Source organism: Phoca vitulina, unplaced genomic scaffold (assembly GCF_004348235.1).
Source record: "Phoca vitulina isolate PV1807 unplaced genomic scaffold, GSC_HSeal_1.0 scaffold7, whole genome shotgun sequence".
Taxonomy (NCBI): domain Eukaryota; kingdom Metazoa; phylum Chordata; class Mammalia; order Carnivora; family Phocidae; genus Phoca; species Phoca vitulina.
In genome coordinates, this window is record NW_022589710.1 from 23,961,498 (window position 1) to 23,973,361 (window position 11,864).

At 37.2% G+C, this 11,864-nt stretch overlaps 1 protein-coding gene across 2 annotated transcripts in view; it reads right to left on the bottom strand.

The window, feature by feature from the left end:
* NEMF (nuclear export mediator factor) overlaps window positions 1-11,607 on the bottom strand; it is a 49,456-nt gene extending 37,849 nt beyond the window's left edge. For both annotated transcript variants that reach the window (XM_032405038.1, XM_032405037.1), the window contains exons 1-5: window positions 11,452-11,607; window positions 10,551-10,619; window positions 10,307-10,409; window positions 7,080-7,205; window positions 1,307-1,455 (exon numbers count right to left, since the gene is read on the bottom strand). In XM_032405038.1, the coding sequence (XP_032260929.1) occupies window positions 1,307-1,455; window positions 7,080-7,205; window positions 10,307-10,409; window positions 10,551-10,619; window positions 11,452-11,510 (506 nt within the window). In that variant the 5' untranslated portion in view covers window positions 11,511-11,607. The remainder of the gene's footprint in view (window positions 1-1,306; window positions 1,456-7,079; window positions 7,206-10,306; window positions 10,410-10,550; window positions 10,620-11,451) is intronic.
* Window positions 11,608-11,864: the final 257 nt, after the last annotated feature.

An 11,864-nucleotide genomic window follows, 5' to 3' on the forward strand; every position in this document is an offset into this window, starting at 1 on the left:
ATTTATCCAAGGGTTCCTTGGAGCAGCAGACTGGGACCTGAAACCAAATTTCCTAAGAAAAATCAATACTTTCTCAACTAAGTCATATTGCTTATTGTCAATGTGCTCATACATGACAGGAAAGTGATGTTTTTATATAACAGGTAAATGTTTGTAGAACCTGGTGATATATCTTAATACCTGGAATGGCTTTAATAAGAACTCTTAACGATGCTGTGGGCCCCTCTGGTCCCCAGATCAGCAGCATCAACATAACCTGAGAACTTGTTAGAAATGTAAATTCCTGGGGCTGCCTGGGTGGCTCAGTCGTTAAGCATCTGCCTTTGGCTCAGGTCATGATCTCAGGGTCCTGGGATCTATTCAGGGTCCTGGGATCGAGCCCCACATCGGACTCCCTGCTCAGCGGGAAGCCTGCTTCTCCCTCTCCCACTCCCCTGCTTGTGTTCCTTCTCTCACTGTGGCTCTTTCTGTCCAATAAATAAATAAAATCTTAAAAAAAAAAAAAAGAAATGTAAATTCCTGGGCCCATCCCAGATCCACTGAATCAGACACTGGAAGCAAGGGCAGCAATCTATGTTTTATTAAGCCCTCCAGGTGAATGTGATGCATGTTACACTTTCAGAACCTCTGCTATAGCTATTAGCCAGCAAAACCTTTCAGCCAGAAGAGCACTACATTTTCTTGCAAACATTTCATCATCATAATTTTATAATTACAATCAGCACCTTATCCCACAGTACTCCCTTTTCTTGGCTAAACCATTTCCATTTGCACTCTGCCTAAGATAGACATCTGTCTTCTTACAGAATAGCTAGTAAGTCCCCTCACTTTACCAAGAAATCATAAACATCTGAAGTAACACCAGACTTAGATTAAAAAGACATATATTTGCGGAGCGCCTGGGTGGCTTAGTCGTTAAGCGTCTGCCTTCAGCTCGGGTCATGATCCCGGAGTCCTGGGATCGAGCCCCGCATCGAGCCCCGCATCGGGCTCCCTGCTCAGCGGGGAATCTGCTTCTCCCTCTGCCCCTCACCCCACTTGCGCTCTCTCTCACTTTCTCTGTCCCTCTCTCAAATAAATAAATAAAATGTTTAAAAATTAAAAAAAAAAAGACATATATTTGCTAGTTGCAAATGAGGCTTAATTGCTTATATGCACATTTATGTAGTTCAAGCAATCCAAATTTAGTTATTGCATGCAAGTAAACAAAATATTTTCTTATGTGACAGTTCATTCATATTCTGACCTTTGACCTATTTTACCTCCTAATACATTATGAAATGAGCTTATAAACAAAACATGTTACCTTTCCAAGGTAAGCAAAGGCTCAGCAGCTCTAGCATGATCGACTGGATAGCGTTCACGAACAGCAAATTTAACATCATCTGACTCATCAGTTCGAAATCTCAGGATATTCAAAATTAGGTACTCATAATCTGTAAGAACAATGTTCCCCTGTAATAGAATAAAATATAATTTACTGCTTTTCCCAAATCATTCTTGAAACTTCTTAAAAAGTGAGGAAAATATTGCAGTCTCTTGAAAACTTAATCAAGCTACAGAAATGAAGTTACAAACAAAAAACATTTAAATCACATCTAAACACTGCTCTTTGCACTAGCACAGCACAGACTGTGAAATAAGATAAGCAAATAAAGGACCCCAAGTTTGAAACATAATGAAGGAATGTACAGCAACTTTAAACTCATTGTCTGATGGTTCTATAGAAGTCACTAATGGAAGCACAATACAGTTATCCCCCAGTTTTCAAAACTTCTTTCTTATAAAAGACCTACATTAGTACCTGTTTTCACTAACTGAAAGAAATCTTTAAAGGATTTTCACTTTTATGAAAAAAAGGCAAAAAGCAAAAAAAGCACTCAGTGTGTTTTGCAGTGATCTGTTACAGAGTCAGGACATACCCCAAGCAGTGAAAGGTGGCACTGCCGATTCCCTGGAACTACACTCAGCATCTCAGCAGCAAGCCATCATAGCTTTGAACTGTGAGCATCTGTGCTTTATCTCTACTTATTTTGTGCACCTATTAGTAAGATACGACCTAAAGTATCAGAAGAGCCTAAGAGAAGTTATTTTTTGCGTCTGGGAGTGCTCAAAAATTTTTCCATATAAATTGATGGCAACTGCTTCTTTGCTTTACACCATTTCAGCTTATAAAAGGTTTCATAAGAACGGCTCTACTTTTGGATAGCAGGGGAAACCTGTAGTCAATTAACACGCTGATGACCACCAGCTGAACTAACTGCTGCCTTTGCATGAGGAAGGTCTACAAATACTGTGGCTTATTAAGAACAATTCAGAACAGACATTTTAGAGCTAAGTGAAGAGCTATTTGTCTTTTGATAGCAATAGTTACGTGGAAAATGAATAAGGACAGTTATACTCTCTATCCAAGTAATTCCACACTTGTAATATATCCTACTGTAATAACTCAATAAAACCAAAAGCTACATGCTTAAAGATATTCACTGAAGTTTATTTACAATAGAAAAAAAAAATGGCAACAGCCTAAATGTAAAAATTAGGGAAATTGCTGAATTATGATATATCAACATAACAAACTATTTAAAAGCTGTTAACTTATTAAGACTATGTCTTGAAAAAGTAGGAGAATGTTTATAATCTTAAGTAAAAAATAGCAAGACAAAAAAATTCTGTATTCTAGGAAGTAGAAAGCAAATATATGGGAAAATGAAAATATTAAAAAGACTTAAAAATATTGTTACATAATCTTTTCAATAAAAAAGAGGAGGGAAACTTTTTTTTTAAGACTTTATTTATTTATTTGAAGGAGAGACTGCACGCGAGTGTGAGAGAGAGAGGTAGACAGAATCTGAAGCAGACTCTGCACTGAGCACAGAGCTGGACACGGGGCTCAATTCCACAACCTCGAGATCCTGACCCGAGCCAAAACTAAAGAGTTGAGCGATTAACTGACTCAGCCACTCAGGCGAAGAAGGGGAAAAACTTAATGAAAATAAAACTGCCTAAAGAATATAGCCTTCCAAATTTATTATAGACAGTGAAGACAGGGGTTGTTACAGAATTAAAATAGATAATCACAAATGCCTTAGCAACTACTTAGAAGTTGGTCAGAGAAGATAGGAAGAGTAGCCCCAATCTCAGGTTGGGGAAGTGGCTTTAGTAGATGGGGCCACCATTCACCTTGATTAACCAGAAGTTACTAGGTGTTCAAAGAGTAATACCTACTCCTGAAAGTTCTGACTTCAAAGCATTCATGCATTTAACATAAAAGTTAACTGGAGAAGGAAAGCTGGGAGCTTGGAAAAATGTCCATATAGTGTCTAGTTCAGGAATATGTGACTTGAAAAACACCTGGCCATAGAGCCTGGCACACAGAAGGTACTCAATAAATGTTTGTTGAATCAAAATGTGCAATTACCGAGAACATCTGGCAGATTCCAGTAAGGCAGTTACTTCCCTGGAAGTGTTTTTTCCTTAAATCAAGGTTTCCCAAACTCTTCCTTAAGATGGTCCCCCCTCCATAAAAAAAGAACTCTGTGATCAAGTAAGTTGAAAATTCTAAGTAACAAATCCTTCTCTAGGGGATATACACATCACATTATATGGACAAAATACACAAAGCCTGTCTTTTAAGAAATAAAAAATGCAAGCAAGATAGTAAACATTTACAGGACTGAAACCTAGGAGAAGAAAACTCAGAAAGATAGGTCCCACACTTGGGGCTAATTTTCCCCTCGGATCATTTGTCTAACAGTTAAGAAGCAGCTGATGATAGGCTGAGAAGCTGAGCATAAATTCTGATAGACTTACGGGACAACTAAGGGGAATAAAACCAGAGTTCAGAGTCCAAGTGAAAGATGAGTTGGGGAGGGAGGGATATCCTATAGGTCCAGCTCTGAATAGGGGGTCATAAAGGCTGCATCTCAGGGGATGAGATGAATTGGAAATATACCAGCTTTTCCAGGCCCAGCTTCTATCAATTCAATTCTTGACTGTTGTGAGGTAATCTGGGATTATCTGTGCCTTTAGCCACTTGTCAAAAGCAATTATCTTCTCTAAAGGAAGACAACATCATTCCAGATCTCACAATATAACTACTGTTTTTCCTACTCAATGTCGGACACACAATACAATAACCAGACATGTGAGGAGACAAGACAATGTAATTAAAATCAAAAGAAACAACAGACAATAAAAACAGACACTCAAGGGGCGCCTGGATGGCTCAGTCATTAAGCGTCTGCCTTCAGCTCAGGTCATGATCCCAGGGTCCTGGGATTGAGCCCCGAATCAGGCTCCCTGCTCCGAAGGAAGCCTGCTTCTCCCTCTCCCACTCCCCCTGCTTGTGTTCCCTCTCTTGCTGTCTCTCTCTCTGTCAAATAACTAAAATCTTAAAAACAAAACAAAACAAAAAAACAGACGCTCAAAGCAATTCCAAATGACTCCAAATGATTCTTGTCTGATAGCAATAAAATTAGTGACCTGGAAGACAGGTAAAAGAAAATATGGCTGAGTTTCCCAAAACTGATGAAAAACATAAACTCAGTTCTAGAAGTGCTATGAACCCCCAAAAGATAATTACAAATAAAAACTCAACTAGGCACACCACAGCAAAACTGAAAACTGAACACGAAGAGAAAAAATTTTAAAGCATCCAGATTAAAAGGCCAGATTACCTTCAAAAGAGCCAACACTGATTTCACTAGAAACAATGGTTGACACAAGACAATATACTATTTTGGTAACTGTAAAAAGTTTATTTAATTAATAAGAGAACCAACTAGATTGTAAAACTGGTTGTAAGAGAAATGAAATAAGTGAAATATTTAGAGTGACTGAGAGAATGACTGTATAAGATTGCCAATTCAAGGCAGTTAGATAAGACCAACCTTTGGGGATATCTTTTCTATGGACAGATATAATTTGAATCTCTACTAGATGCAATTATTTTCATTGCTATGAGGCAAGAATTATTTGTATTTCTATCAGTTTCCTACAAGTTAAAATCTATCTTTATAGAGTTGTTTTAAAAACCTAATCAATAGTAAATAGCAAATCAAAGATATACATCCTTCAAGAAAAAAATAATCCCCAGGAGTGCCTGCTAGACAGCACTCAGCAGGATACTAAAATGACATTGTGTCCTTTTTGTCTCTTTTCAAATTTTGGATACCTCTTTTTTTTTTTTTTTTACAGTCCCCTCTCATGATCATAACATCTAAAATTATTGATGACAAATATACATACACATAAGCTACTCTCACTGCATCTTGGCCCGATTTATTTATATAAGTACAGCAAGAAATGTTAATTAACATATACAAATCTCCTTATAGTCAGCAAATCTAGAGCCACAAGGTATGAAGCAATTACTAAAGCCATAATAATTACTGCTGCCTGGAGAATTCATAAGAAATCTGGGATTTTATTTTCAAAAGTTTGTTATCCCAGAGATTTAACAATTAGTATTTGCTTCTAATTCAAAGCTATGAAACCAGACCAAACAAAAAAACCACTACTCATTGTGTCTGTGGTATACCTATAAATGTAGGTAAATTCCTCTTTAAAGTTACTCAAACCTACCCTTCCTTACTACCAATAGGCTAGGATCCTACACGCCACAGAATAGGTACAAAACCAGTTTCTCAGGAGGGCTTTGTGGACACTGCTTCTGCATATACAATATAACCTTTGTTCTTTAATGATGAGCTTGTTATCCTACTTAAATGAGACTTATTCTCAACTATGATACCCCAGATTTGACCTTAGTTGCACAATCAATTTGCCTACTTATATCTTGGTAAAAGGAAGGACAAATTCTTATCAAACCTATGTAAATATACACATTGCCATTAGCAGTAAAAAAAATCTCCGTAAAAGACATTTGTTCCTAAATTCTAAGGGATCAATGAGAGCAAATTACCATTTAAAGAATGTATCACTTCAATTTGCAGAAGTACAAACTACTACAGATCAAGAGAAAGGTAAAGGGCTTTATCATACACTACCATAAAACACTCATCATAAAAATAACACCAACAATATTCTGAAAAAAATTAACCACAATTAGATTCTCTCCAGTTTATTTAGTCCTGTCTGATTAATTCTAATCATCCTAGACCACAGGTTGGCACTCTATTTTCATAAAAGCACCTGCTTCTAGATTAAAGTCAGTCTCATAAATTCTAATTTGGTCCCCTGATACATTTTGGCATTTGTCTAAGCAATACTGGCTCAGACGATGTGAGTCTATTATATAAGAGCAGGGGTCAGCAAACTTTTTTACAAAGCTAACTCTGTAAAAGGCAAGATAGTAAACATTTTAGCATTTGTGGCCACATATGGTCTCAGTTGCATCTTCTTTTTTTTTTTTTAAGAGCCCTTTTAAAACATAAAAAACATTCTTAAGTTCACAAGCTTTATAACAAGGGGCCACCAGCTGTAATTTATCTACTCCTGTTTAAGAGTATCTGATATATCCTTTCCAGCAAGGTTCTGAAACTGACTTCTTTGTTGAAGACTCAATATAATGACAAAATCATAGAGACAGAATACATTGGTAGTTGTCAGGAGGTTGGGACGGTGGGAGGAAGAGAGGTGGGTGGGTATTACCATAAAGAGGTATCACCAAGAAGATCTCTGTGGTAATGGAAAATTCTGTATCTTGACTGCAGTAGTGGTTACATGTATCTACAAAGGTGGTAAAATGCACAGAACTAGATGCATACATTGTACCAATATCGATTTCCTGATTTTGATACTGTACTATAATTATGTAAAATATAACAACTGAGGGACACTGACCTCTCTTATCTTTGCAACTTCCTGTGAATCTATAATCATTTCAAAACAAAAGTTTAAAAAAATTTTTTTAAGTAGGTATCATGCAAATTTTAACTGACCACTACCTGAGACCACATACAAAAATCAATTTCAGATGGGCTGCAGTTGCAGTTGCCTGCAGGGGAAGGGGCAGAACATTCCCTGCCCATGTTTCACAGTACAGTAGTATTACACAAATAATTAACAATATAATGATCAATTATCCTTTATCTCATTCCCCAAATTTAACTTACCCTATCATAGAGCTCAATGATTAAGTGATAAGCAGCTTCATCACTTCCAAATTGAAAATCTACAATCCTATCCACACCAAGCTGTTTTGCACTGACCAATCGCCGACTCTTCAAATGTTTTCGGCACTAGTGAAAAACAGAAGAAAATGTCATTTATGTAGAAGTCAATTCCTAATTCTTTGATACTGGTTTGTAAATAAGTTTCCTCTTTTCATTATCATCAAGAATAACATTTAAAAAGTAGTAAACAAAAGCTTGCAGATGATAATCAAAGGAAAAACACTTCAGACGACTCTAACTCTGAAACAGTATTTTATACTTTTTAAAGAAGATAATGACAGATCTACAGAGAAATTTATTTTGTTGTTTATACCACTGCTAAATCCCTTTTTCTTACCCTGATGACCTCATTCAAAACCATAACCTTTTTTTTAAGCCTCTTTCTAGTCCCATCTTTTAAGTATCCCCAATTTCCTTTGTGTTCAAAATTAATTAGTGGTTTTCACTAATCTTCCACTTCAAATACAAATTCTGAACCATGAGCTTATTGGTATTCTATTGGTATAATCCTCTACATTCATCCAATTACCTTCTAGTCCCACAAATTTATTTTTTTTTTATTTTTTATTTTTTAAATTTTATTTATTTATTTGAGAGAGAGAATGAGATACAGAGAGCATGAGAGGGGGGAGGGTCAGAGGGAGAAGCAGACTCCCTGCTGAGCAGGGAGCCCGATGTGGGACTCGATCCCGGGACTCCAGGATCATGACCTGAGCCGAAGGCAGTCGCTTAACCAACTGAGCCACCCAGGCGCCCCATAGTCCCACAAATTTATTAATATAACCCAGACAATTTTTCTGGTACTCTCTCCAAAGGTTTTGATCAACCTAGCTCAAATCCAAATGTATTAACTCTCATTCCTTATCAAATCCCATTCTTCCTACCCCTAAGTCACAATGTTCTTTTCTTATTAGCAATTAAAATAAAATTAACATTTTTAAACCCAAATACAAATTACTTTGTAAATACCTATTGCTTTAGATTATATATACCATCCTTTAGTACAGATATTTAAGCATAACATAGATCAGAAACAAGATTACTCTGTAGTGCCTAAAAAATCTTCCAATTGTTTCTAATTCTTGAATTTGAATGACCCCTTAGTCAAGCCCAGTAAAATAGAATGCTTTCAAGACTTAAATTCAAGACAAATTTTACAGAGAAGTTAATATAAAGTCACCTTAAAAAAAGAGAAAGAAATATACAATCATTCTTAGAATGCCAACTCTTTGATAACCAAGACTTCTTCCCCAGACCTGATAGTTCAGATTGACTAAAATTCTTATTTTATGCACTTGTATATTCAGACAGATGTAATAAGACTTTTCAAACTTCTAACAATTTCAAACTTCTAACTATATTCAATAGTTCTGATTTATGAGTGGTCTATGATGATTTTGATTTAAACAGTGGCCTACATATAGGGCTATTTTTAAATCCCCAGGGGAAAATCACAATCCTTCCAGAGTCTCCCAGTAGCATTTTTATTCAAGAAAAATAAAGTTAAAATGGAGATAAAAGGCATCCTTGAAGGGAACAGAAATCCACACCATGGAATGGAGAAAAGGGAAGATTATTTATCATGAGTATAGATGGGCATACAGTACATATGTAGTGCTTATTTTGTTTATTTCCCTATTAGGAGCTTGGTGAAAATGACTGTCAGTGCCACAAAGCACTAACTGGCATCCCCAAATGTGAGAATGAGGAACAATCACTGTGATTTACCACAAACTGAGCATGACTATGCCATACAACAGTAGCAGCTCTTTATTTTAAATTATTTATAACGTGCTTAACACTGTCTGCTCCAATGGAGAGTATCTCTCTATACGTTTAGTTTAACATGTACACCTAACTCATAAAATTCTCTTTTTAGAGTATTTGGCTTCCTATTAGTATAGCCTGATTTGGGGATTTTTACACAATCCCAGTATCATATATCTTATCATCTGTTACATCATCTGTAAAACTAAAATAACTGTTCTTCATATCCACTGTTATATTAAACAACTTAAAATATACATTATTCATTTATTTTGAAAAGTGCTATACAAATACCAAGTGTCACCATTATTAAGGACAATTCCCAAAAGAACCATGTAGGCTTACTATTAAGTATATTAAACTTTTAAGAGTTTGATAATTTTGTGACAGGCCTTGTGATTTGGGAAACACTTACCTAACTTGTAATCCAAAACAGATTCTAAGTTGCTGGGGATAAGATTCTTCTCTGTAAAGCCTCTAATGAAATAACACAATGCCAAAACAAATAAATTTCTGAAGGAAAGTGAGGAGGAGAGGAAGAAGGAAATTAATACATATGGAGCCCTAATATGTGTCAGGCATTGTGTTAGGTGCTTTACATGTTACTTCAATTAATCCTCACCAGTAACCCCATGAGGGAGGTATTATCCACATTTTACATTTAAAGAAACTAAGTTTCAAGAGGTTAAGTAACTTTTCTGGGTTATAAAATTATTTAGCGGCAAAATCATTAATTCAAAGTTAGGTATATTTGATTCTAATGTCTTTCCTCTGTACCACATAATCTTTCAGTATATCTGTTATGTCAACAAATGGATAGGTAACACGTCCACAAATGCAGAATCTCAGTTTTAAAAGAAAAAAACAAAAGAAAGAAGTGAAAAGTAAAAAGATATGATTGGTAACATACTAATGTCATTGAGTATTCCAACAAAATACAGACTGGTAGCTCAAAAGTGAACTGCAGAAAACTAGGAAAGGGGAGGAGGGCATATCATAGAAAGCCAAGAATAACAGGATATGGATTCAGAAATTAGGGAATTATAAAAAGGTGAAAAACTGATGAAAATGAGGCTTTAGAAAAATTAACACTGGTCTAACACAATTAGATATTTTGATAGCAAGAAGTAGACTGTAATTAAGGGACTTTAAGGAAATGTTATGAAAGCTCAAACTAGAATAGTGACTGTGGGAACAGAAAGATTTGGAGCACAATGGGGTGTGAAGAGTAACAGGGAGAAGTCAATAAACAGCTACTTTATTCATCCCAGTATCTATCAACTATTTTATCTCTACTTTATTCGTAACAGTAAAGGAAAACCAAATGTTTTAAAACTTAAATCGTTAGTGACCAATCTCAGGGCCTTAAAATTTAGCTTCAAGTATAATTTAAAGTTTACCTTCATGGCAAAACTAGATGGCATCATATTCTTAGGCCACTCAAATTCTGTTGTGTGAATTCGTATGCCAGATTCAAGTAAAAGTGTAGCTTTAAAGTCTGGTCTGTAGAAGAAAAAAGTTAAATTTTTCTTTAGGGCACTTGTCAACGCTAACTCAGTAAAACAGACTAAAAGTGCAAGTAAAAAAAATTAATAATCTCATATTTAATTACCAAAGTAAAACAAGCCTGTAAAATGCTCTTACTTTTGAAGACGAATAAGATAGGTCTTATTATCCACATCATAAACATTGTTTACTCTCATTCCTATTAAGCTGCAAAGAGAAAGGAAACCTGTAACAACATTTGAAATATAAAACTTCACAAAAATTAAAGCGGCAGGCGGAAGCAGAGCCTTCGAAAGAGGGGATCCCCAACTTTTAAGGATATGGAGTCAACCAGGGAGCAGAGCCTGAAGGCCATCAGGCATTCAGCCCAAAACTTAATTGTAATTTTTTATGAACAAAAGTGGTATGCCAAACCTAAGAAAACCATGCAATGCCCTGCGTCCTTGAAATGACCCAATATTTTTAAGGAAATATAGTACAATCTAATCCACTTTATTACAAAAGAAAAAAAAGATAAACGAAACCCTGGAAAAATGACAAAACTCACACAGCTGAATAGAAACCTGACTAGAATCTGTTACTTGCAGCTAAAACGCCGATATTCCCTCTTAGGAGTAAGGAGGAGTGTCAAAGAAATCAGGCCTCCAGTCTGGAAACCCCTGAGGCAAAAGCCTACTGGGGCATCCTGGCTTGCACCTGGTGTCTCGTGTTTTACTAAACGTTTGCTGCCAGACCCAGGCAACTCAGGCCAACAAGGCGAGAGCTCGGCGAGGGCCCCGCCAAAGCCTGACACAAGACCTGGTGAGACAGGCAACCCGCGAGAGCGGGGTGTGGGGCACGCGGACGCTGGGGTCCCGCAGGTGTCCTGAGGGCCACGGGAAATGTGTCACGCGCTCGCCCACCCAGGCCTAGCCAGGTCCGCAGAAGAAAAGCACTGGGGACTAAGGGGAAACATCAGGCTGGTCTTTCTTCCGCTTTGGGGCACTGGCCTCTGTCTTCTGCATTCCCCGCACGAGCCTGGTCACCTATCGCTCAGTACCTGGCATTCAGCTCCGCGAGTACCGCGCGGAGGTCAATGGTGCTAAAGCGAGTCTTCATGGCGAGGTCCGAGGGTCGCTACCGCAGTTTTCTCCACTGACTGCCTGACTCAACGCCGCTACTCTTATGCGCAGGCGCACTTGGCCGAAAGCTACGGCCGCGCAGAAGACCCAATATTCCTTGAAGCGAAGGTGTTTGCGTCACTTTTCTGAAGATTTGGACTATTAAGTCGCCGTCAGCTGGCTTTTCGTATGCCAAAAGAATTCGAAATAAATCCAAATTATTCTCTGAAAGTGCATTTCTTCCTGGAAAGCTGACGGACTAGTCCGGTTACCTTTCCCCCGTGTGTTTCGGGACTTAAGCAAGCCTCCCTAGTGACCCCTGCTGGTGGTAAAAATTTATGAGGCGCGTACT